At 41.6% G+C, this 26,800-nt stretch overlaps 1 protein-coding gene across 3 annotated transcripts in view; it reads right to left on the bottom strand.

Annotated features, from left to right (window-relative positions):
- CUL1 (cullin 1) overlaps positions 1–26,800 on the bottom strand; it is a 95,541-nt gene that overhangs the window by 4,486 nt on the left and 64,255 nt on the right. For all 3 annotated transcript variants that reach the window (XM_070424094.1, XM_070424095.1, XM_070424093.1), the window contains exons 8-17: positions 26,477–26,639; positions 25,471–25,601; positions 9,798–9,905; positions 9,615–9,721; positions 7,217–7,265; positions 6,489–6,620; positions 4,965–5,082; positions 3,706–3,782; positions 3,210–3,341; positions 917–1,009 (exon numbers count right to left, since the gene is read on the bottom strand). In XM_070424094.1, the coding sequence (XP_070280195.1) occupies positions 917–1,009; positions 3,210–3,341; positions 3,706–3,782; positions 4,965–5,082; positions 6,489–6,620; positions 7,217–7,265; positions 9,615–9,721; positions 9,798–9,905; positions 25,471–25,601; positions 26,477–26,639 (1,110 nt within the window). The remainder of the gene's footprint in view (positions 1–916; positions 1,010–3,209; positions 3,342–3,705; positions 3,783–4,964; positions 5,083–6,488; positions 6,621–7,216; positions 7,266–9,614; positions 9,722–9,797; positions 9,906–25,470; positions 25,602–26,476; positions 26,640–26,800) is intronic.

The following is a 26,800-nucleotide window of genomic DNA, read 5'->3' as shown; positions in this document are numbered from 1 at the left end:
TCAGGGCTATTTATTTATTATTAAATATATAATTTTTTATTTATGTCATGTATTTATGTGCATGTTTATGTTACACTAAGTTTAAAAGAGGTTCTATGGAAGTAACCTCACAAGGTGGTCTGATCATAAATCCCTAACTGATCAGGTCATGGTGGGTAGTCACACTCCAGGCCTATAACTTTAGTGCAAGGTTTTAAGACAGCCCTGCCCACTGTTCTTGTGCATCTAGGTTAACACACCTTTGAGTTGCCAGAGTGATACCCTTGGAAGGGGGTATTAACCCGCAAGAGAGCACATAATCTTGTTGACTATCCTGTAATCCAATTTCCACCTCTCTTTCTCCAATCTGGTCCCTTCCTTAATTTCGAATGCATAAAAGAAGGTGCAAAACTATTATTCTCGCCCTGACCGGTTTGGCTCAGAGGACAGGGAGTTGGTCTGTGGACTCAAGGGTCCCAGGTTCAATTCCGGTCAAGGGCATGTACCGGAATTGGTTTCGGGCACATACCCAGTAGGGAGTGTGCAGGAGGCAGCTGATCAATGTTTCTCTCTCATCGATGTTTCTAACTCTCTATCCCTCTCCCTTCCTCTCTGTAAAAAAAAAAAAAAAAAAAAAAAAAAAAATCAATAAAATATATATTTAAAACAAACAAACAACAACAACAACAAAAAACAACTATTATTTCCCCAAGCATTTGAGATCTTGCTCCCCAGCTTATTATTTTTGAGTCAATTTGGCTTGAGTCAAAATAAACTTATAAAAATTTTTTAAAATCAAACTTTTTAAAAAAAGTATATTAAAATCCTGGAATAAGAGCATATTTGTAGGCAAATATCTATTTCAAATTGAAGACAGCCATGCATACCTTCCCCACAATGTCTATAAGACTAAGGTGGGGGAGAAAGGGAAGAATACCATTTTGATTTGAGTGCTGTCCGTCAGCTGCTGCACCGCGTAAGCATCTTCCGTGTTGTATTGAAGCAGGATCGCCATCTGGAATGTAGACGCCTTTGAGGTCCCCCACATAAAAGAAAGAGAGGCAAATTTAAATACATGGAAAACACCCCACAAACACATCGCCTAAATTTGAAGCACTTAAGACAGTGTGTGCAATTGCACTATAATGTAACGTGTTCCTGAAAGACATCATTTCACCCCTTTTCAAACATTAAAATGATTTTGAATTTTCTCCTCAAGTGTTTTGTCCATGTAAATACACACAAGTGTCCACACTCATTTATACAAATAAACACATATTCACCCATCTGGTATATACAGAAACATTAAGCATCAATCTTCAAATTTGTTTTTGCACAAACGCCAAGGAAAATTATCTTTTGGTACACTACTGACACAGAGCATATTGAATTACATGTGATTTTTCAATCCTAAGTACTTTGCTGTGTAAAGTCTGACGTGGTTTAAAGCAAATCACGGCACTCTGAGGTAGCTTTCTGGCAACCACGTGATAGGTTCTGCTACCTGAAGCACAGCAGTGAATGACAGCCTGCCGAGGCTCTTCTCCCGCCAGAGCCCCAGCATTTCCCCCCGGTTTCCCACGGGATCCCTTCACCCTTCTCTCCCATGATCCATAGCAACACATGAAAATCCAGGAGCAACAAGCCTTGGTCACTGACAGTGCAGGCCTGGGTCAGAGCCTCGGGAAGACAAAGATGCTTCGGGAGACTGACTGCTGCCAACCAGGGAAGAAGCCACGGGAGGAGTTTGGTGGTGGTTCCACTGGTGCATACATCTGTCATAACTCAAACTGTACACTTACAATGGGTGCCTTTTTAAAAAAATTGATATTAGAGAGAATGGAACATTGATTAGCTGCCTTCTGCACACCCCATACTGGGGATGGAGCCCATAACTCAAGCATGTGCCTTGATTGGGAATTGAACTGGAGATTTTTTGGTGCATGGGATGACGCTCAAACAAGTGAGCCACACTGGCCCAGGCACAATGGATTCCTTACATTGTATGTAAATTATCTCAAGAAAGCCGATATAAAAACTGTTTAAAGAATACAAGAATAAAGAAAAACTGTATCTTAAATAAAAATACAAGGGCAGTGAAGAGCAGGGTTACTGCCAGATCTCAAGCTCCCCTGGGCCACAGTGTCATGGCCAACATCATATCCCTTGCTGAGTGTCCACCTGGTCAAAGAAAGGGCATTGACACTTTAAGGACTAAAGTATGAACTCACGAGTTCTTCTATGTGTATTTGGGGATAAAGAAAACAAAATTTCAGTTGTATAGTACATTACATTCAGGTTGATCGAGACCTCTGGACCTAGTGTAGCAGATGGTATACATTTTAGCTATTTTATCAGAGTGGATTACTGAGAGTTTACTGAGCAGAGTGTGAGCCTACAATATGCATTCTTAAGTTTCTTAACACGTAAAAACTGACCTATGAGAGTGAGACATTCTCAGAGGGTAAGCAAAGCTCTTAGTTGTGAGGCCCACCCTGCAGTAAAGTTCAAGTAGAAAGAACCTGGACTCTTTGAGGGAAAAGACCAAAACTGGAGGTTATTATTACTCAGCGCTCAGTGCTGTCATAAGCACCGACAGTTACTATTGATGTGAAACCCCTTTGTCAAAGGAAATGAACTGACCAGCCAGTGTGGCTCAGTGGTTGAGTGTTGACCCACAAACCAGGAAGCCACAGTTTGATTCTGGTCAGAACACATGCCAGGGTTGTGGGCTTGATCCCCAGTAGGGGATGTGCAGGAGGCAGGGGATCAATAGTTCTCTCTCATCATTGATGTTTCTCTCTCTCTCTCTCTGAAATTAATAAAAACGTATTTTTTAAAAAAGGAAACTATTATCACAATTAAATACAGAAAAACTCCAGCTTATTAAGCTACCACCTGAACACTTGATGTATGGCAGGCAGGAGCTGTACCAAGCAATTATTGATACATTATTTCATTTAATTTAATTTTCTGAAGCAGAAGCACTTACATCCTCATTTTATGGAACAGAAAACTGGTGAGACTCAGCATCATCAGTAAGTAACTTGTCCCTTAGCCAGAAAGAGAATTCAGCTCCTCTGACTTCTAAGATCCATGCTGTTTCCTTAACCTCTATTCTATTTTCCCAGAAGCTTAACTCTAGCATAAATCACTGGATTCTGATTTCTACAATTTGTCTTATCTTCATTTAGACTTAAAAAATATTTCAAAATAAGAAGGTGACCTACCTGCAAAGTGTATCTGTTCTTGAAGCAGTTTGTGACCAGCTCTCCTTTGGAGAGTTGGTACAACCATGTCAGCTTCCTGCCGCTATGACGACTAGCGTAGAAAGCAGTGAATCGCTGGTAGCTACGTTCCAGCTGGAGGAAGGGACAGCATTATGTGAATACACATCTCATCATGTTTTTCAGATAAACACTATTCCGAGTTTACAAAGTCAGTGCTTACATCAAAGTAAAATACAAATGCCATGCGTTGGACTCTTGCAAAGCACAGGAAACTAAACATTTGAAGGTATAATCAAAAGAGGTTTCTACTTTAGACAGGTGGGACCAGTCATGATGTTCGTCACAGCCCTCACTAGGTCCCATGTGCAGGAGGGAAGGCAGGCACTCTGCTGAGTGGAACAGAGGCAGCCACAGGACGGCGTGGCACGTGGCCCAGCAGGAAAGCCTTCACAGACCATCTGCCCTCAGCAGTGAACGGAGGAGAGGGCACACTCACCTCTGACGGCAAGGCGAACGTGCAGGACTGCTGGAAGGGCCACGAGCCGGAGCTCAGCACCTGGATACTGAAGTCCACTGGGGTGGGTGGGAATCAGGGAGACAACACATTAGTCTTAGAAAATGGAAAACACTCTTTATTAAAACACAATCAAAATCCTGCTTCAATATAAAACTCAGAATTTAATTTCAATTAAATTATTTATTCAATTAAAATCAGTAAAAGGTGGGAAAGCCAGAAATTCTTTTCCTCTGAAGAGTTTTTTTGTTTCACGCCTAACTCGGAATCACGACATCAGAGGCCTGCTTCCTTCATCTGCTGTAGTCGAGGCACAGATGGACACCTGAATGCGCACAGCCATGCAGCACACAAACAGCTGCCACCAGGCCACTGCTCAGCTGTCAAGTCAGCAATGGAATAGTTCCTTCACTTTGGGAGAACACCCCCGTCTTCAGAAAGACAAAATGACTGATGACGTCAGTACAAGGTACCACCCTCGGCTGCAGAAGACCTACGACAGGAGCTCAGCCTGTCTCAGCTCCCAATGCCCACCTGAAGCCACATGCTCTCTATTAGTTTGACTTTGTTATCTATATGGCCAAATCAGTTTCTTATACGAAGAAAAAAAATTTTTTAGAATGGATCCAAACTAAGATTAAAAAACTAATTAGCCCTGGCTGGTACAGGTCAGTTGGTTGGAGCATTGTCCCCAAACACTGAAAGGTCACAGGTTTGTTCTCAGTCGGGGCACATGCCCAGACTGCAGGGTCGATCCCTGATTGGGACGTGCACGGGTGGCAACTGAGCGATGTTTCTCTTTCTTTCTCTCAAATCAATAAAAACATGTACTTGGGTGAGGATTAAAAATAATCATAAAAATCATAAAAAATTAAACTTTGCATGAAGCCCTGAGCTGGCAGGTACCCGTGGTAGGGGGGCCATGCCAGCAAGTCAAAGAGTTCTCAGCTCAGGACCTGGATGTAGCCACCAACTCAGCTGCCCAAACTCCCTGCAAGCATGCTCAGAATAGGCCCCTGGGAGAGGCCAGCACCTTCCATGGCTGTCATCGCTAATGTCGCACAGGAATCAGGAATAGAACAGAGCATCTGGGAGGAACTCCTTGTTTGTCTATGCTTGGATTTTTGCTAGGATCCACCACGCTTACTTGACAACTGCCATCTCTCTCATTTGCTATAAAGGGCACGACTTTGCTCAGAACACTGCCTGTAAAAGGAGCTTGTGAACATGCAGATACTCACAGTCCAGTGGCTCTGAATTTGTCAGGTGCTTTTTGAACTGTTCGTTTAAATCTTTGCTCACGCCAATGTCCTGAAACATCCGCTGAAGTTTAGAGGTATACTCAAACCCACATGCTTGCTGAAATAGACCCAGATAATGGTCTTATTAACTTCTATAGAAATATAAACGTACACAAGGGAATCTGAGAGCAATCACAGTACATGACACATGCTTCACTGTTAAATTACTACTAAAGCTTGTGCCAGTTAACTACATTTCACGGTATAAATATGCACTGGTTTGATTAATATACCATTAAATAACAGAGGTATAAACGGAACAGTTAAGTCATTATACACATGATAACTATCACTTGAGCATCTAAGGTCAAGAATTTGTGACTCTTTGGCAGAACACACAGGTGACATAATTTGTCTATGTTGCTTAACCGCTGCTATGGAATGAACTATGTCCCCCAAATTCCTATGTTGAAGCCCCAACCCCCAACGTCATTGTGTCTGGAGGTGGGCCACAGGGAGATCGTGAAGTTTAGATGTGGCCACATGGATGAACTTCCACGAGGGAATAGCCATTCTAGGAAGACACCAGCAAGTTTACTCTCTCTGCCATGTGAGGACATGGTAAGAAGGAGACCATCAGCAAGCCATGAAGAGAGCCCTCACCAGAAACAACCTTAGCCGGCCCCAACTTTCCAGCTTCCATCATTGTGAGAAATAAATTCCTGTTGTTTAAGCTACCCAGTTAAGGTATTTTTTTATGAGGCCCAAGCTAAGTGAGACACCCACATAATTATAATTGCAGGTCAAAGAGAAATAGCTCTAAGACATAACAATACTTGACAGGCCAGAAAGCCTGGAAACAAATGCAGGCTACGTGCAGAGGCTGGGAAGAAAGAAAAAACTTCTCAATAGCAAAGTAAAATGACTTTCTGTCCTGCAGATACAACCAAACCCAGAGCAAAGCCAAACACCCAATCATCCAAAGCCAACAGCAGTGTGTGCGGGCACGCCGTGCTGTGCAATCCTGATGGGCCAGTGCTTGGGCTCAGGTGGTGGGCAGAGCAGTCAGGCCAGGCAGGAACAGAAGGCCCTAAGAGCCCAGCTGGCGTGGCTCAGTGGTTGAGCGTCAACCTATGAACCAGGAGGTCACGGTTCGATTCTCATCAGGACACATGCCCAGGTTGCCGACTCCATTCCGTGTGGGATGTGCAGGAGGCAGCCGATCGATGATTCTCTCTCATTATTGATGTTTCTATCTCTCTCTCCCTCTCACCTTCCTCTCTCTGAAATCAATAAAAATATATTATATATATAAAAAAGAAGGCCCCAAGAGTGGGGAGGTCTGAGGGAGGACCTAGACTTGTTATGTGATTCTGGCAGGTTTTCAGCAGAGCTCACCCTGTACAAACTCCTCGTTATACACTGATGAATTGCTTTGCCCAACTAATAATAATATTTCTGGGGAAACTACAAACTTAGTAATGGCTTAAGAAAGAGATTGTTTCAGGAAAAGATGAACTTTACCTTTAATTTGGAGATCATGCTTGCTTCGGCATCATCACTCGCACTGTTCTGGTGCACGAGTCTTTTGGCCAGCATCTTCGCATAGAACTTCTGGAACACATCCTTGTCCTCTATGTACTTGAAGACAACCATCTGGCAAAGCCACAGAAAGAGCAACTGAGGGCCTCCCAGTCTGATGTGTGTCAGGGCCAACACATATACTTTATCTGGCTTGGTATCACGGCAAAATAATGATGCCCCATAGTCTTTAAATATACTCGTAGACTGAACATACTTAAATAACATCGGTTTGGTCTGGACTTAGTACTATGTGGAATGTACAAATGTTAAAATTAATGCCGCAGCCCTGGCTGGTTTGGATCATGGGTAGAGCATCAGCCTGCAGACTGAAGGGTCCCAGGTTCGATTCCAATCAAGGACACATGCCCAAGTTGTGGGCTAGATCCCCAGTAGGGGGTGTGCGTGCAGGAGGCAGCCTATTGATGATTCTCTCTCATCACTGATGTTTCTATCTCTTTTTCCCTCTCCTTTCCTCTCTGAAATCAATAAAAATATAAAATAAAATTTAAAAAGGATTAATGACTCAAATTTAAGGAGCAAACCACAGATTCAAAATAAAGTAAATGATTCCATTATTTTTCATATTTCAAATGCCCTTATATAAACAACCTTAAAACAGCTGTCAGATGAATGGCCACTAAAACGGGTATGACTATTAAGCACCTTACCACTTGATTGAGTGTATCTTCTAGTTCTGCTTCTTCTGGGTTCTTGGAACTGAAATTTAAGGAAAAGGCAATGTTTTAGAACAAATCAGCAAACATTTCATCAACAAGCGCCACTTAGCCAAACTATTAAACCAGAATGTGGTTTGAACACTGAAATAATCAGCTTCCTTCAGACTGGTCCATTAAGGGGGAAGTCACCATTTCCTACTATGGCCGTTTGGTAACAACCTTACACTGCAACTCTATCATGGAAAGACAGATTGTGAAACAACTATGTAGAATATCCAGGATGAAAATCAACAAAAGAAATTTATTAAAAAGCTAATGAAACATTCTGAATCAAGTTTTCCTGTAATATAATCCATTTAAATATAAGGAAATACTTTTCTAATTGCCTCTACAACATGCTTTAACTTAAAAGAAAAAAAGACGTAGTTTCCTTTTAATGACCTAATAATGAAAGAGTTTAAATTACTATTAAAGTGTTATCTTCTGTTTGTAGTTATGCCTACAAAACAGATGGCTGTCCTTTAATAACTGATTTATTTATTGTATTCTACCAAGAAATATTCATCACAAGGTGATTTCCAAGTTCGTGAAGATGTTAAGGTTTTACTACAAGAGACCTTTCTAAATATGCCGCCACAAATCATAGAAGATGGCCCGGCCACCAACAAGGTGCTGAAGAGCTGTTTCCAGACAGCCGTCGGCTCAGAACCCACCCTGCTCTCCAAACCCATGGGTCAGGGCTGCTTCTCTGTCCTGTAGCCGCTTAACTTAGCACTTACTCGACTCCATGCAGCAGCACATGCTCATTAATGGAACCCTCTGCCATTCTGTCTGCTTTAGTGGCCTCAATGCAGAAATCAAGAGAGTTGGTAAGAGCTATTCATCAAAAGACAACAGATTTAAAAGACAGTATACTCTGCCCAATAAACAAAATGAGGTCCTATCTGGGTACCTCCATATTTAAAATATTGAAAATTTTAATATTATATATCTAAAATATGAAGTCAAGCCGAAGAGGCATTCTAATTTAAAGTCCGTTTTCAGTCCTGAAATGAATACCCCAGAGGATCTGACTAGAGTTTGTAAGTTATACGTGAGCTGTGCAATGATTAGGAGAAAACACCACCTACTCAATCTCACTGGCCATGGCATGTGTCTTTCTGATGAAGTCAGAGATCGTGATTGACCTTATCAAACGCTTCCCATGCCCAATGGAAGACACAGTTGTTCATACAGTGTTACGCCAGATTTGCTACTGCTAAGCCATCCTTACATTCCAAGAAAGCTACACTATGTCCTAGAGAATTGTTTTTCAGTTCACAGATAAATTTAGTTTGCTAACATTTTACTCCAGATTCCACAACTCTAAGTGAGTTTCGTTTGCTGTCTTTTTCTAGATACGTGGAGGTATTCTCGGTCTTTTTCATAACGGGATTATGCAAGCTATGCAATGTTTGTTGCTGTGATGACTGGAACAGTAAAACAAGAAGCCATTCAAGTGGAAGAAGCTCAGGAAAACTACACCAGAAACATGAAGTTAGTGAGAACTTCAAAAAAACACAACCTAGGAGAGAACCACAGTAGATTATGTTGCCTCTGGCTCTTAATACATACTTCAACAGCATAAGTACTGGTTGAGAAATAAGACGGTTAAAATATAAAGAATATGGAACCACTATAGGACAAACTCACTATGTAAAGATAAAAGTTCACAGGAACCAAAGTACCACAGTACATGGAGCACCTTCTGCTTTAAAAGCAGCCGTGGGGGGGGGGGAGAGGCTGCAGCCACAAGTTCTCAACTGGAAATAGCTTGACCAGCAGAAAAGAAACAACCAGCAGATGGAAGAGAAACGGCTACTTTGTACTGTCACTGCCACCCTTGCCACAGCCAGTGTGACTAACCAAATGGGCCATGCAGCCTGCAAGTCTTCAAGACATTAGTTATATAAGAAAAAAAAAATGGCCGAAACTGGTTTGGCTCAGTGGATAGAGCGTCGGCCTGCAGACTGAAAGGTCCCAGGTTCGATTCCGGTCAAGGGCATGTACCTGGGTTGTAGGCACGTCCCCAGTAGGGGATGTGCAGGAGGCAGCTGATCGATGTTTCTCTCTCATCGATGTTTCTAACTCTCTATCTCTCTTCCTTCCTCTCTGTGGAAAATCAATAAAATATATTTAAAAAAAAAAAAAAAAAGAAAAAAAAAATGACCTGGGCATGTAACACACAGTATGGAGTATCCTTTAGGAGACAAAGATTATTAGCTTTAAAGTATTTTCTCGAGATACAAAAATTACAATTTCCTGCATGTCAAATGTGATACAAATTTTAATTCCTCAATGAAAGCGGAGACTTTAAGAGGTTTGCTAAGAAAAACAGGAGTCACTGTACCTCTTCTTCAACAAGGAGTCACAGTATCGAGCCAGCAACTCGGGGGACTTACTGGACGACTGAGCCATCTTGGTGACAGCGTTGTTGTTTATGAAGCGCCCACAAGCCTGCGATCACACAAAACCCAGTTAGAGGGCCGCGTTGTCGCCTCCTCCATGGAAAGCCACGTGCTGACACACCCACCTTGTCTAGGGCGGCCACGAAGCCCGCGTCGTTATTGAATGCTGACATGACCAGGGCGTTGTACTTTTTATGAACATCCAGCACTGTCTGCACGTACATTTTGGGATCCTTGTGTAGGGAAACAAACAAAAGATGGTCACTGGGGATTAAATTGATATACTTCTTCAATGTTAATGAGTAAGATCAAGAAATAGTTTTGGTTCCATTATCAAAACACATAGGGCATTTTCTTTATGGATATAGTAAAATATACTCCCCACATCTGAAATTAAATACTAATTTCAAGCTTGTATGAAAAATAGTGATTTTTAAAATTATTTGAAAAGTCAAAGGGATCACAGAAAACAACATTATCAAAGGGATAGCTTTGCTTGCCACTTTTTGTTGTTAACAATTCACATTCTGGACTCTGGGCTGGGGAGAGCAATCGGCCAGTTACTGAGAAGTCAGCTGGCAGGCGGTGCTGAGGAATGCAGGGTTCAGGGTGGGGGCCGGACCTGGCAGTGAGGGCTGACTTGCTCACTGACCAAACAGAAGACTCCATGGACTAATCAAGGGAACTAGGAAGAGAAAGACCAGAGCCTGGGAGACAGGCAGGCAGTTGGAGTCTATAGACAGAGAAACATTATACTGGGAACAGAATGGAAAGGTCAGACACAGGATTCTGGAGCGATGCAGAAGGAAAGTAGACAGGCCCAAGTGATGATAAGAACAGAGCAGCTGATGCTGAGGGACGGTCACAGTCACCCCATGAGGTTGGTCCCATCTATACCCCCATTTTACAGATGAAGAAACTAAGTCATGGTAAAGCATCTGGTCAAGGCATTAACTGGTGGCAGAATCAGGCTGGAACCCAGGGAGCCCAACTCCCAAATCAGCATCTCCTCCAGGGCTCTGCTGGGAGACACGTGGGGGACAAGTCGGAGGACAGGAGAGGCTGGTGCTGAGGCTGAGCCTGGGCAGGAGAGGCCTGAGGGGCAGGGAGCTTAACTGGTTTTCAATTTCCTGACAGATATTAATCGTGAGAATTCAGGAATGAGAAACCAGAATTCCCCAAATTTTAACTATTCTGCATTTTTGTAATGCTTTATTTACTTGTTTTTCAATAGTAATAAATAAACATTAAGAGCAAATCCCTGTTCTGTGATAAACTTACAGTAAGAGTTTCAGAGGTTTTCTATTAAAATAAAAATGCAAGGTTCACTGTTACTATGAACAAATGTATTGTGACAAGATTAATCTCAATATGTACAGTGGCCTCTACCTGATACAGACGTTGGAGAAGAGAACAAATTAAAAGGAAACATACACAAAATAATTGCATACACAAAAATCATGTGAGATACTGGAAGCTACTACCACATGTATTTACTACTTAAACGTTGTCTATCTTATAAAGCAGCAGCATTAACTACCCCATGTGCTCATCTTACTCTTGTTTGATGACAACTATTCCAGACATGGAAAAACATCCTCCATTCACAGAGCACCTCCCAAAACACCTTCCGGTGGGCACACATTGCACTCCATGTTTCTTTAACCTGAAAATAGTGCCTGTTGGACTCACTTTTGGTTTTGCTTTGAAATTAACTAATGCTTTTGCCAATTCAGATTTTAGATCGCTTTCTGAGTTACTGTCTATTTATTTTACAACATTCACATATTTTATTCTTTGCATTTTTTGTTATTTACAAAGAACTTTATCCTACAGCAAGTATCCAAATACTAGCATTATTGGGGAGTATTAGAATAAGATAACATTCAAGGTCACACAAAACCCAGTTAGAGGGCACGAGCTGTCGCCTCCTCCAAGGTCAAGGTCAACACATTACAAAAACTGCACATCGAAATCACCAATCTAAGGACTTGTTTTGCTTCCAAAACTTGCTACTTCTCCCACTATCTCATAGGATTTATAGAAAGTATATTATGTACATCAACATGTCTGCAGACTCCAATTTCAAGATTCCTTCTAATACAGGAGGAGATGCAGCCAGGAGTCTGGCTGGTGAGAAGTCAGAGTTTGAATGGAAACTACTAGGGGAAGAGTGTGCGGCAGCACTGAGCCTTACGAATCTGAATTCAGCACTTGAGATCCAGACAACAGGCACTTAGGAACCTGACCAGGGCAGATGGAGGTGGGCACACACAGAGGAGAGGATTTTAAGGAAGGGCAGTCAGCAGTGCCCCTTAGAGAAAAGGTAGACAAGGACCTTCAGGTGTTTCAGAGGGCACCGCTGCTTGGTTATATAGGCAACAAAGGTAAGGAGCGGGAGGGAACATCGGTTGGATCAAATGCGTTGTCAAGGAAATGAGGACTTTTAATGTTTAAAAAGTGAAGGGAGCAGTGACCATTTGCTCATGACCACTCTGTACTCAGTATACAGAGCTCTCCATGTAAGAAACCTGACACCACTCAGGGGCGTCCCTGAGGGAGCCTGTTCAACTCCCCACTGAGCTCACACTCCTGTCCTGGGGGCGGGGGAGGGAGCCTCTTGTCTCCCAGCTCCTTAACCTCTCTCCTGGATTGCTCTCTCCATTTTCCTTTCCTTTTTTTTGTTTTTGAAATTTTATAATAGTTTATTTGAGTCAAACTGACAACATACTGGTACACTGGGAAGAAAGATCTCAAATGATCTGCTTCCATTTCTTTTCTTTCAACTGCACAGTGTGGGAAAAAATTCCAGTATGTTCACAACGACAAAGAATAGTAAAATGCACCCCCTGTGCTCCTCACCCAGCTTCAATAATGAACAAACACAAAACCCGTCCATTACAAAGTCTTTCTTGCTAACCCTCTCTTCCCTCCACCCCACCACACTACCCATATCATTCTCCATCTCAACTACCTACCAACCTAACTGGCATACTCACAGCCACTTTCATCCTGTCAGTCCATTTCTACACAATACTGAGTTTTAGAAACAGAAATCGGCCTGGACCCCAAGGTTTCAGGTTCGATTCCTGGTCAAGGTGCATACAAGAATCAGCCAATGAATACATAAATAAGTAGAACAACAAATTAATTAATGTCTTTCTCTCTCCCTTCCCCTCTGTTTCTGGGGGGGGGGGGGGGGTGAGGGAGAAAGAAAAAAGATAAACAGAACCTGATCTTGTCAGTTTCATGCTTATTCCCTCCCCTGGTTTCCTCTGGACTCAAGATCCAGAAGGTATCATCAATATGGCTCTAAGGTACCACTTCCCTTCCTGTCAGCCCAGACCTCTTGGTTCTTAGAATGGGTGGTGTTTACCATGCAGTGTCTTTGCTGTGTAGGCCCCCCTCCCCACCTGCCCTTGTCTTATTATCTCTAACTCTTCAATTGGTTTTGAGTATTTTCTCAGGGAAGCTCTCTGAACTTCCAAGATAAGGCCACCCTGTTACATACCAGACCTCAACCCCACTGAACACCAATCACACCGTGAGTCGTGGCTAAGGGCAGCCTCTCTTGCCAAGACCCTGTCCACTCCACTGACACCTGCTATGGGTAAGCCTACGGCAGTGACACCCACCAACTCTCTTATGACACTAAATCAGAAACCTAAGCATTATGGAATCATTACCTTTTATTCCACACACTCCCACTAAAAGGATGAAGCCTCACAGAACTCACCTATCTGATGCTATTTTAGACAACGAAATGCACATGGCACATGAAGAGGTCTGTGGGCCTGGTCCCCCAAGAGCTGGCAGATCTCAGAGCAGACTCTGCGGATCACTGGGAACCCTAAGTAATATCCTCACTCAGCCAGAAGAGGTATGTCAAGGTGCAACAGGCTTGAGGGGACACCCTCCACATTGCAGGCCTGTAAGGTGGTGCTCTCCAATGACAGATCTGACCATTCCTTGGAAACCTGCTGTCGCCCAGAGCCACCTGAGGTATCACACCTCCTGTCCAGCCAGGAATGAACAAAGCTCCGTTACAAAGGAGCTTAAGACAGTCCTTGAGGACGGCCAGTCACCATCACAGAGCACCGCAGGACACGGGCCTCGCTCGATGCTGATGGCCTTCCCTCGAGGCCACTTTACTTTGAGGAGGAAAAGGGAAGAAATGAAATCTCACCGATTAACAAAAATACACCATGCAATTCTTTGGGGGTGGCACAAGACTTTTCCCCATAAGCACTAGCACTTGGTCTTTGGAGTAACATTATCTCCGTACAAAACAGAGCAGAATTTCAGAGAAAGAACAACCACAAACCATCAACTGCAGAGAAAACGGGTAACAATCCGCAGGCATACACATTACACACTTTGACAATGACCTGTGGAAATTTTAACCTGGGTTGGCTTTCCCCATCACTCAGTGTGTCTTTGAGCCGTTCCCCCATTGCCAGCCTGTATGCAATAGGGAATAAAATTAATTGACTTTGATATTAACTAATAGAAAAACCCCACACCAAACTGGCAGATAAATGAGAGGGCTCAAATACTAATACAGTCAAACCTCGATTCTTGAACGTCTCCCATCTCAAACAATTCGTTTCTCAACCTGACAACCTTTCATGCTGAGAGCTATATGATGCCACAAGCCTCTCAGGCCACAAAGGAGTATGAGTCAGTTTACCGCTGTTAAAACCTCAGGATATTGTGCTGTGAATATTATTAATTTTTCATTTTTACTGTACATTTCCTTTCCTTTTTATTAAATTTTCATTTAAATTTCATGTCCTTTTTGTTTTTAAAGTGCTTATTTATAGGTTAAACAGTACATTAGATGTGTACTGTATATAAGAAAGGTTAAAATGGAATCATTTGGGGGTCTGGAATGGGTTAATTCAATTTACATTATTTGCAACGGGAAAAAATGATTCGGCTTTCGAACAGCCATGTGGAATGAAGTAAGTTCGAGAAACGAGGTTCCACTGTACAATATTCTCCCATTTTCTTATGGGCCTTTCTACTCCATCATCCAACCTCTTTCTATCCGCAGAAATCAGCAATTTTTCTGACTGAGAATGATTTAAAGTTTAAAAAGCCAAGACAAAAACCTAACAATTTTCCCAGCACTTTCTATTCTCATCCTTTTATCCTCTGTCCATGGGCCACTTTTTACTTAGTCTCAGACTATAATTAATAAATCTTTACACTGATTTTACCTATGGATTCTGATAAACCTCTACAAATTCCTGGTCTCAGCCGTGTAACTTTGGGTTTTTATTTCCACCCTTGCCCCCATCCCACCCTGGTTATCCCCTGCGTTCTCGCTCACACAGACATCGCCCTTTAGTTACTCTATACGTGCTGAGCTCTAAGTTGACCACGCACTGAGTGATCAGAGGTGAAAACATTAAACTTTTTAAAAAAAAAAATTGATTTCAGAGAGGAAGGGAGAGGGAAATAAAGATACAAACATCAATAATGAGAGAGAATCATCGATTGGCTGCCTCCTGTACACCCCCTACTTACTGGGGACTGAGCCTGCCAAGCCGTGCATGTGCCCCTGACCAGAATTGAACCCGGGACGCTTCAGTCTGCAGGCTAATGCTCTATCCACTGAGCCAAACAAGCTAGAGCTGAAAGTGGAACTAAGTTAGACTTGCCAGGAAAAATTGTGACTTCTTTAAGAGGAAGAATGATGTTTCTGCCCTAACCAGTTTGGCTCAGTGGATATAGCATCAGCCTACAGACTCAAGGGTCCCAAGTTCGATTCTGGTCAAGGGCATGTACCTTGGTTGTGGGCACATCCCCAGTAAGGAGTGTGCAGGAGGCAGCCGATCGATGTTTCTCCCTCATCGATGTTTCTAACTCTCTATCCTTCTCCCTTCCTCTCTGTAAAAAATCAATAAAATATATATTAAAAAAAAAAATGATGTTTCAGAAGTGAGCTCAGGAAGAGGTGCAATGGACACAGGAGGTAAGAGGGAGGCTGCTTATCTCAACAGGTGCTGCTGGTGAGACACCAGGTCAGGGGCAGTCTCTGGTCTTGAGCCAAGCAGGGGCCAATTCAGAAATTAAAAATATATGGCAAAGATTAACCCAAAATTTAGTCTGATGTGGGTATAAAGTCAGATTTGGACAAGCAGCAGCTCCCATAATGGGCTTACTTGTGAAAGGATTAAAGTCTTCCCTACAGATGAAAGAAAAAAAGAGTTTATCCTGAATGTAAATATGAAACAATGAATCTTTTCATAGCCTGATTATCCTAGACTAAAAATGGATACCTGTGTGCTTTTTCTTCTCGAGAAAATGATCATTCTCTCCACTCCATGGCAAGACAGAAAATAAACTCACCAGTTTAGCTCTATGCCTTCTGAACCATTTACACATCAGCTTCCACTCATTCTTTGTGTAATTAGTCTTGAGTTGCGTACAAAACGGCTTCTTTTACCCTCAAGCAGCTCCTTCCCTTTCTGCCTCTTTCCCTTTTCTACATCCACTGCATCCAAACTGGCAACTTCTTTTTTTAAAAAACTTTCAAACATATTCAAAATAAAAAATAGTACAATCAGCCCCACGGTTTAGGGTTTTCTCACCCAAGCCTCTTCATACAAGTTAAAATTTTATGGATGTGTATTTCATCTCCTGTCATCAAGGCCAAGTTAGATGCCAATGTGAGGTTCCCTTGCTGATTTTAGCACTGCACGAATAATCTCCCTTATTATCATCCACAGAATGGTTAAAATCAGGACTAAGTTATTTATGCAGTTTACTCTGGAAGAGAAAGGGAACCTTGGATGTAAAATCTGCCAGAAGCACCCAGTCCTGCTGTTAGTTACTCTGTTCATGTAAGTTCAAATGCAATAGAGCTACTTTATTTTATTTTATTTTTGAAGCTTTTAAATGTCAGCTTTATTAAGGTATAATTTACATAAAAGTACAACTGGATGAGGTTTAACAAATGCAGTCTTGGAACCATCACCTGTCTAGATAAAATGTTTTCATCACTCCAAAAACTCCATCAGGCCCCTCTGCTGCCAATCTCCTTCCGCCCAGGCAACATAAGGTAATGGTTACCCACTGGATACAGTGAGTTCTGAAGTCCAATCACTAGAACTCAAGTCCAGGTACAACAAAGAAACCAGTTACTTAATCCAAACATAAAATATAAGGGAAAAAGGATTGTAATAAAACAGCTTTCAGTGTATAGGATGCCAATTTGTGCCCTTGTAAGCACAATTACTGGGAATGTTTAAATAGCCTGTTTCACAACTGCTGGGCCTTTTCACTTTCTCGGTTGAACCCAACACCAGTAAGAGATAAACCATTTTCATCCTTTACGGGAGTAAGTCTCAAATAAAGCTATTTATACTCGAGAAAAACTTTTTGCAAACACTCCTTGGGCCCTATCGCAGATCTAGTAACTCTTCTAAGTCTTGTAAAAGGTTTCTAGGCTAAAGAAACACTGTCCTGTAACAATACTAGTCCTGTAACAATACTTATAAACCGACATAACTTTGAGTACATTAAGTTTCTGAAAAAGTGTTAGTTTTTGCTTACAAAAGACAAAATAATGAAATATATAGAATTTGTTTATTCTCCCATTCATTTCTTGAGCTCGTGAGTGAACTCAAGTGAGAATACAAAAATAAATTTGACAACTGAATCTTCACAAATATCTTGTCACCGACTGCATTTGGAGTACTTTTTATGGCTATATGTAATGTATTTATATCTGGCTGCTCTAGATTGAAAAAAATATATATAACATTTACACAAAAAAGGTAGCACTAATTGTGAATTCCCTAGGATACTTGCAACAGTCAAGGTTCAAATGAAGGCACTGTCCTGTGATATCTGAAATTCAAACAACTTTTATTTAAATTGGAAAAAAACACACAATTAAAACTGCATTAATAGTCAAAACCCTTTGTTATAAAAATCCTAAAAACTATTTCTATATAAGGCAGAAGTAGTTCTAGGTTAATAAGACCAGATTTGACTCGAGACTATGCTTTCAATTGTAAAGAATGGAAAATAGGTTATTTACAGAAAACATTATCTACATATGTACTCAGGTACAAATCTGGTGACAAAAGAGACTTTTAAAAGCATGTTGAATTCTCAGAAGCAATTCTCAAAGAGCTTAGTTTTGTTTTCTTGGATTTTAAAACCGCCAAAGACCCTTCTTCATCTTTGATCTTGGGAGCCAGATAGTACTTTAAATGTCCCATATCAGCAATTTTATACTCTACTTTTTAAAAATATATTTTTATTGATTTCAGAGAGGGAGGGAGAGAAAGAGATAGAAACATCAATGATGAGAATCACTGATTGGCTGCCTCCTGCACACCCCCTACTGGGGATCAAGCCTGCAACCCGGGCATATGCCCTTGACCAGAATCGAACCCCAGACTCTTCAGTCCGTAGGCCAATGCTCTGTCCACTGAGCCAAACTGGCCAGGGTGCAATCGAGCTTTTACAATGATTTCTAACTCAACTTCTCAATCCAAACCACACAACTTTCCCCTAATGCTGACAGGGGCCTAGATTCACCGCTTAGTCTTCTACTGGAAACTATGTTGGTCAGAGCTCCCCGATTTTACTTCTGCCTGTGAAACTCTTCATTTCAGGTGCTTCCTCTCATAAGCACCAGCATTCCCAGTCCTGGAAGCAACAGCCCCAGCAGCTCCTGAGATGCCCTTCCCATGTTGGCACCCAATTTCTCTCAAAGCTTCAAATAAACTCCTTTGTTCCCTGTCTCTGCAGCCTAGCACCCCCACTGTTAGACTAACAGCCTCCTGGACATCCAAGCGTTCACAAGCCCACATCTGCTGATGTTGGCTTATATCTCAGTCCCAGTAAACCTGGGGCACTAAATCAAGATGCGGTTTCATGTCCCCCTGAAGACAGGGAGTGATGGAACACTTAAAACCTGATTTATGTTTATTCACACAGCTCTCTGTAGGGAAGTATGACAACCCCCATTGCTGTGGAATTGTGTGTTAATTAAAAATTCAGTATGGAATCAACTGTGTCACCGAGCACTCATTAGCAAATACTTACAAGCCTGCATTATTTGGCTGTTCCTGAGCTTTATTTTGGCATTTTGCTATAAGGGATGTCATGGAAAATATAAAGCCATTCCATGATCTGATGCCATATTTACTTGTAAGTGTGGTGCTGATGACTGTACACATTACTGGGGAAAGTATCCTGTTCTGAATCCAGGAATTCCCAAGTTCCAGGCCCAGTCTTTGTGACCACTTTGAGTCGCGGAGCTGACTGTCCTCCAGTGGCAAACTCTCTTACCGACTGGTTTCTGGAGGAGCATCTGTGACCCACCGCTAATGAGCACCAGACTTCCCCCAAGCATTTCAAGCACTACTTCACACTTAGCTTTGCTTAGTTCCTATCATTTTTGCTACTCTCTAATTTATCTCACCTTTCCCGCTGTCTTTTATATATTGTGTATGCCGCCCTCATTCCTGCTGGGAACAATGAGGAGTATAATTAAAACCTAAGTAAATTGAGACACTATTCTGTACATGGCATTGTGTGGAGTCCTGAGGACACAAAGTTGGATGAAGCCATCCCTATAGAGGACTCTTACACAGACATCAGACATAGAGTAGTGTGAATGTCACATAATAGTCTAACATGCTATTAATATTTCAAAGGGGTGATAGAGAAAGGTTATATGGAAGAAATGGCATTTAAGCTGGATCCTGAAAGATAAATAGGTATGTAACAGGTAGAAAAAAGGTCTGTGTCTAAGCAGAGAGAAGAAATGGCAGGCAGAGAGGTGTATTTTTAAAACAGTGAGGATCCATCCGTTTAGGTGAGGGAGAGGATGTGAATAAAGAGTAATGGAGCTCTGGCTGCATGGCCTGGTTGGTTGGCGTATTGTCTTGTATACCAATTGGATGAAGGTTTGATTCCCAGTGAGGGCACATACCTAGGCTGCAGGTTTGATCCTCGGTCATGGCACTTATGGGATGCAATTTATCGATGTTTCTCTCTCTCTGCCTCCCTCCCTCTCTAAAATCAATACACATATCCTCAGGTGAAGAGTGAGTAAGTAAGTAAGTAAGTAAATAAATAAGGACAAAGCTGGAGAGGAGGTGGTGGCCACATAGTAGTTGTCTCCTCTTTACCACCACTACCACCACCACCACCTTCAATACACACTTGTGTGGGATGCTGCGAGAGGCAGGAGCACCGTGCAGGCCACGTGACGGCAGGAGGGGAAACCAGAGTGGGTGGTGCTGAGGGCACTGGGAGCTAACACTTCTACTGGAAAAAGAAGCTGATCAGAATGAGGCAACTTAGAAGACGGTTTTGTTTAGTAGTATAAATTTAATACGTCATCGTAAGGAAGAGGTTGTATTTTGCCTTGTTTAAAACAAATGAATGTGGAATAAAATTGTTAATGCTTTAATTAGCATTTTTGAAAGATTAAACTGCTCAGTATTATGAGGAATAAATGGGAACTGGAGAGATGAAAGATCATTAGCGAGATGAAGTAATGGGGCCCAGCCTGAGATGGCAGCTTTGGGACTGGAAAGAAAATGCTCAGAGAGCAAGGAAATGCCATGTCTAAGCTCTGACTCCTTAGAAAGGGCAGACTTGAGACAAGTCACTGTTGCCGCAGGTGATGGGCCAGCTGCCTCCTGATTTGAGAGAATTCTGACTGGTATCCAGACTCAGTAGGAAATTATCCCACATTAGAGACCCGGTGCATGAAATTCGTGCACCAGGGGTGGGGGAGGTGGGGGGAGAGGGGCTCAGCCCAGCCTGCACCCTCTCCAATCCGGGATCCCTCTCACAGTCCTGGACCACTGGCTCCTAATCACTCACCTGCCTGCCTGCCTGGTTGCCCCCAACTGCCCCTCCCTGCCGGCCTGGTAGCTCCTAACTCCCCCGCCTCCCCTCCACAGGTCTGGTCACCCCCAACTGCCCCCCCTGCTGGCCTGGTTGCCCTCAACTGCCCCCCCCCCCCCAGCCTAGTCACCCCGCACTACCAGCCTAATTGCCCCCAACTGCCCCGCCCCCCCCCCCCCCCCCCGCCTGGTCACCCTCAACTGCCCCTCCCTGCTGGCCTGGTTGCTCCCCACCGGCTTGGTTGCCCCATGCAGCTTGCTGTTCAGTCATTTGGTCGTCCCTCACTAACCCCCCTGCCGGCCTGGTGGTAGGCAGCCATCTTGTGAGGGTCAATTTGCATATTACCTCCTTATTATATAGGATTAGATTATTAATGTTGCCACAGGCCAAGCAGAAGGCGGGTGAGAGGGGGAAACATACTACCCAGTTGCCACCTTTGTGCTGAGAATTAGAGGAAGGAAGACATGTGTTTAAACTGAACCAGTCAACTAAATACAGCCAACTGGAAATGAGGTCATGGGAATTCAATGAGAGGCATATCAATGGAGAATTCTTCACATTAAGGAATGCCATAAGTGCTTGTTGAATGAACGAAAATAATGATTTCAATTTTATCTGTAACATTTGTTGGCCCTCTGAGTTGCAACACTAGCCAGCACCATGAAACTAGTTGTTTTGGGAGATAAAAAAAATCTGTATCTAATCTATATATCTAATCTCTCTCCCTCTCTCTCTATACATATATATATATATATATATCCCTGCCTAGGGCCAACCATACTGGCGTTTCCATTTTTTAACATAAGCACCTGAAGGTGTGGGCTGTACTTTCAAGATGTCCCTAAGAGTCTGAAGAGGATGGAGCGCACCCTCCTCCTCCATTTTAATGATGATTATTTTCTCACTATTGCCAAGGACTGAACACATCTATAGTGCTCTGGCCCATTGGTGCAAGCTCACACCTTCACAATCTGACTTACAAAAGAGTTTCAATGAAGAGTAAAATGTGCTGATGTACCATGCTGCCCATTCTCTCTGTTCAGTCCAGAAGGCACACACGGGGTAACCTGCCTATGAAACTCACCCACTAAAAAGTTACTTAACTGCTCCTTTGTTCAGCACTCACCCAGTTCTAAATCTCACCTGTGACTCTTTCTCTGTGTACAAGGTTTCCAATGTAATATGCTGGTTTGTCCTGTAGTACCTCAGTGAGGCAGGAATAACCGCTACTAGGAGGGTCTATAAAGCTGAGAGAACTCTTCCAAACACCTGGCACCCTGCACAATGGTGGGTGGGAGGGACCCCCCCTGACCTGTGTCTGCGTCATTCAGCCTAGAAACCTCTGAACTCGAAGAGGAGCCCTGACCACAACCCAAATTCCTGGAGCCCTGAGTGGCCTGGGTGTCAGGACAGGTCCAAGAAAGAGCAGGTGTTCCAGCTCCTTAGTGAAACCTCACTGAGGGCAACTGCCAGTGAAGTGGAGACTCCACAAGGGTCAGGTATTCAGGGACAGCCTTTAAGTTTTAAATCGTTTTAACTATGAAAAAAAATGCCTTAAGAATATTCTTAAGCAGATATTGAAGTTTCTAACATAAAATATTATTTGAATCACATTACCAACTTGAAACTTGTAATAATTTCAGTCTAGGTCAGTATATAACTAGCAGCAAAACTGCTTTCTAACCAAACTGATGGTGTAAATGAAATCACAGGTCTAGATCACAAACTTTTTAGCCCTTAAAAAAATCATTGAAGCAGTGTATTCTATGATATTTAATATGCTAATTAGAAATGATTCTCATATACTATGACCCAATTCAATTATTTTGGCAAAAATTTTCAAACTTTAAAAATTATGTTCTCAAATTAAGTCCTCACTAAAATTATGTATAATAATTGTAATGGTTTTTACTAATTCAAACAATCTACTGTTTTGTTTTGTTTTTTCAGCATCAGTGGGTTATGAGAAACAATCATGGCTGTGTCACAACATATCTGCTACATTTTACCACAGATGTGATGAAAATTAATGCCTATTGAAAATTACAATTTAGCAGCTATATTGATTCTTTCTTACAAGTATTTAAACACCTACTATGTGCCAGGCTAAGCACTGGGTACACATGCTCTTTCTTGAGATTCTTCAAGTTCGGAGCACTTTCCCATCATAGGTGAACGAAGGCAGCAGTGTAACTCAGACCTGGAGATTGTGCCAGCACCCATGCACCAGTCAGATGGCCCTGCAAACTCGTGAGTCCACTGAGACTTTAGAAATAAGAGAATAAAACAAAAATTCAGGGAGAAAAAACTTCCTTTGAAGAAAATAGAGGTACTTGCTTTCATAAAGAAAAATGTTTCTTTATTAGGGAAAACAACAACAACAAAACAGTTTCATGAGTCCAACAGAAAAGGTTCTCATAGCCCTGGCTGGTGTGGCTCAGTGGTAGAGCATCAGTGCTCACACCAAAGGGCCTCGGGTTCAATTCCTGGTCAAGGATGGGGCGTGTGCAGGAGGCAACCAATTGATGTATCTCACATTAATGTTTCTACACTCCCCCACACACTTTCTCTAAAAAAAAAACCAAAACAATGGAAAAATATCCTTGGGTGAGGATTAACAACAAAAAGTTCTCATGGAAATAATAATTATAATCAATAATGTATTAAAAAAGCAATCTGACTTTTTAAAGTTAAAGCAGATGTAATACATGGTCACAATTACTCTTTATACAATTACTCTTCATGGGGAAAACCTTGTTTAGGTTTTTCAATTCATGTTAATTAGTGGATGACATTTAAGTAATAAAAGTACTATTTAAAAGCTTAATTTCTAGTAAAATATAACTGCTGGTTTCTTTGTGCCGTTTCCTGCTGGCAGATGAAGTTTCCACAAATAGAAAAACAATTTTACCCAGAAGCTGGACTTCTGCTTTAACTGGCTATGAAAAACTAAACATCCAATTCAAGACTCACTGACCATGTCAGCTGACTGTATCCAAATGAAAAAGAAAACAATGGTACTTGAGAATTACAGAATGATTACTTCTCCAATCTAGGACCTTACTCTAGTTTGGAAAAGACAGCATCAGAAATAATACTCCATTATTTTATGAAAACAAAAATAATTTATTATATATATTTTTAACCTAACTATATTCACTTAGAACACAAGTGCCCTGAAGCCAGCCTCGTATCTAATATACAACAGTTTACATGGAAAAGCACACTTGCTTCATTTATCTGAACTACTCTAATCCACATCCGAAGAAACAGACTCAGCACTGAACTCATTTCAAGGAAAGTTGGCTTTTAACTCGTCTCTGTGACCATACTGCTAAGTTGAGCTTTGATTTAGTAACTGTGAAAACACCTTACATTATTGAAACAGTATGTTCATCAAGTTAGCCCCTTCTGGATCACATGTACATATGTGCACATGGGTGTGTATATCAAGCCCTTTAAAAAGAACACTTAGTTTGCAATTAGGAATGTCAAGATGTAAGAAAAGTTTATAAAATTAAAATTGTATACAATGGTAAAAACTATAGTCATCACTGCTGAGCACATGGAATTAATAACCACTTTACAACTATTTTATTCATAAAACCCCTTACATAGTCACTATCATTATTCTTTTTAAACTGACAGGAAGATCCCAGTTAGTGCTGGGGATTGGGGGGGAGGGTCCCGCAGGGTGTGTGTGTGTGTGTGTGTGTGTGTGTGCGTTGGGATTTGCACCAGAACAGGCTGTCCTGGTCTGTACTCAATGGCTCTACTGCCACACCACTCATGTCCCAGGGCTAGGACTTCATTCTTAGACTTACACTAAAACCTGTAGAACCTTTTCACAAAACCCACTACTAAGCCAGTTCCTTCCCATCATGTAAGTGTAAAATTATTTCATAAACCTAGAAGAAGGGGTTTACATTCATTCCCCCTAGTAAGTCATAGATCCGGCGAGTGAGGCAGCAACCCCCGTAATTAAAAATGGAGAAGGAAGCCCAGTTGGTGTAGCTTAGTTGGTTGAGCGTCTTCCATGCACTAAGAGGTCACTGGTTTGATTACTAGGCAGGGCACATCCCCAGTAGAGGGTGTGTGTGGGGCAGCCAACAGCTCAGCAATGTTTCTATCTCTCTCTCCCTTCTTCTCTAAAAAAAAAAAAAAATCAATAAAAACATAGTTTAAAAAAAAAAGTGAAAAAGAAGTCTTCCAAAGACAGCAGGGACATAAAAAAATTTAAAAACATATTTAAAAAAGTAGTATGGTAAAAAATAATTAAACACAATAAAATCAGAGAGATGAAAAGTTATCTGATGCAGATATAGCACTATGTTCTAGAAACTTTTCTCCATTAGCTCTCCCAAACACTATTAGAATTGAAGTTCACAATAGGGACAAAACTGAACACAACGTACCTGTCTCAGACACAGATACTTCCTATGTAACATTATTACTTGAATTATAAGGTAATCTAGAAGGAATATTCCATGCAACTCCTGTGGCGGGGTGAGTGGAGGAGAAATGCTATACATTTCTGGGCCTTTCCAGGGCAAACAGCTCTGTGACCCTCAACTGGAGAGCAGTTCTCAGGTCAAAGCTCCTAAAAGGCACAGCCTGTGGCCTGTGAGTGACAAAGCCTGCTTCTTCTATGAAAGAAATCTTCTGTGTACAGAATGTAATAGTGAGAAGACATAAAGGAAAAAAATATATAAAGAAATGACATCCTTAATGCCTAAAAAGTGCCAGAGAAGAGTTTCTGGAGGCATTTACTACATAGGTGTTGTGAACCGTCTTGAAAAAGCCACACGAGGTTCTCTCTGGGAGTCTAGTGAACGAAGACACTGCACACACCTGCAGTTCACACGTAGAGACGCTTAGGCCCAACTGCAGTTCAAGTTAAATAGTACTTACATTTAAAGCAGCTTCTCCACACTTTTCAATTGCTGCTAGACCCTGATTATGAATATGTGTCTCCAAAAGTTTTTTCAGTTCTCCTAGGCCGTCCTGGATTCGAGATACAAGATTATACATGCGACCCAAATCTGAAAGAAAAAGGCACCACCTTTATGCACCGAGGTGAACTCTGCATTATCCACCCCACTAAGTATGTATTTATACTGAGATGTACAATACCCTGAAATAAGTTAAGTTATTAAGTTAACTTAATAAGACTTAATTACAATAAAATATTTTGTATTTAACATTTACATATTTAACTAGCAATAACAATGAAGTCATGCTTTTATAAGTTTTATATTCCCCCCTTACTATAAGAATCCACTAACATAATAGACAAAAATCTTTTTGTCAGGAAACATCTGATGCTTCTTAAAGCATTGAAATAAAATTTATGCCTAGCACATAATAGGCACTCACACATTTGTTGTACAAAATGAATAATTAAAGAAGATACAAATATCCATCTCAACTATATAAACAAATGAGTCACAAAAGGACCCCAAAATTCCTCATTTATTGTATGTATGGCATGTGGTTAGTTTATGACGGCCAAGGAAAAAAAATCCCAAATCCCCAAATCAATCTTTTACTGAGCTCCTAACACATCCCAGTAAAACATGGGAGGGATAAGAGAAAGGCAAAATAATCAATCACCTTTTCATCTTGAAGAATTTTCAAAAGAAAAATATTCAATAAGAAATTAAGGGTGATATTATTTAATGCTAAAGTCGTAGAACAAGCTATATTTCAAATTAAACATGAAAAGATGCTCTTCCCCAAGTCATACCCAAAACACTCTCCAGAGGTCCAAAATAAATACAACAAGGTAGACACTCAGACATTAATCTTTTAAAAACTGACTGATGGCTGTAATGCTGTTAACTCTAAGTCAAGAATTCCACTTTCAAAACCATAGATCGTAATAAGCATCTACAGGTTTGGAGTCGCAGAGGCTCACCTTCATTTTTATCAGCATCCAGCAAGTTCTGAAACTCTGTGTGAAAAATCTCCAGGTGCTTCTCGATGAGCACCTGCTCGCACTTCCTCGCTAGCTCGTCCTGAGTGCTTTCGTGGAGGTAGACCTGCACTCTCCGTTGCTCCTCGAGCAGACGGGCCTCTGCCTGGAGGAGTTAAGTGAGAGGTCTGATTTCTTTTTTATTTTAAACTATTAAATGGAAAATGGCAAATTAAAACTCACAAACATACTCTAATAAAAAACTATTTTAAAAAAAGGGGCGAGGTACTTTGATTTTAGGATGAATCCCAGCCATATTTAAGGGGA

The sequence above is a fragment of the Myotis yumanensis genome, unplaced genomic scaffold (genome assembly GCF_028538775.1).
Source record: "Myotis yumanensis isolate MYYU_CA2020_CCGP unplaced genomic scaffold, mMyoYum1.0.hap1 SCAF_9, whole genome shotgun sequence".
NCBI lineage: Eukaryota > Metazoa > Chordata > Mammalia > Chiroptera > Vespertilionidae > Myotis > Myotis yumanensis.
Note: the sequence above shows the minus strand (reverse complement) of the source record. Positions and strands in the feature narration are given on the sequence as shown.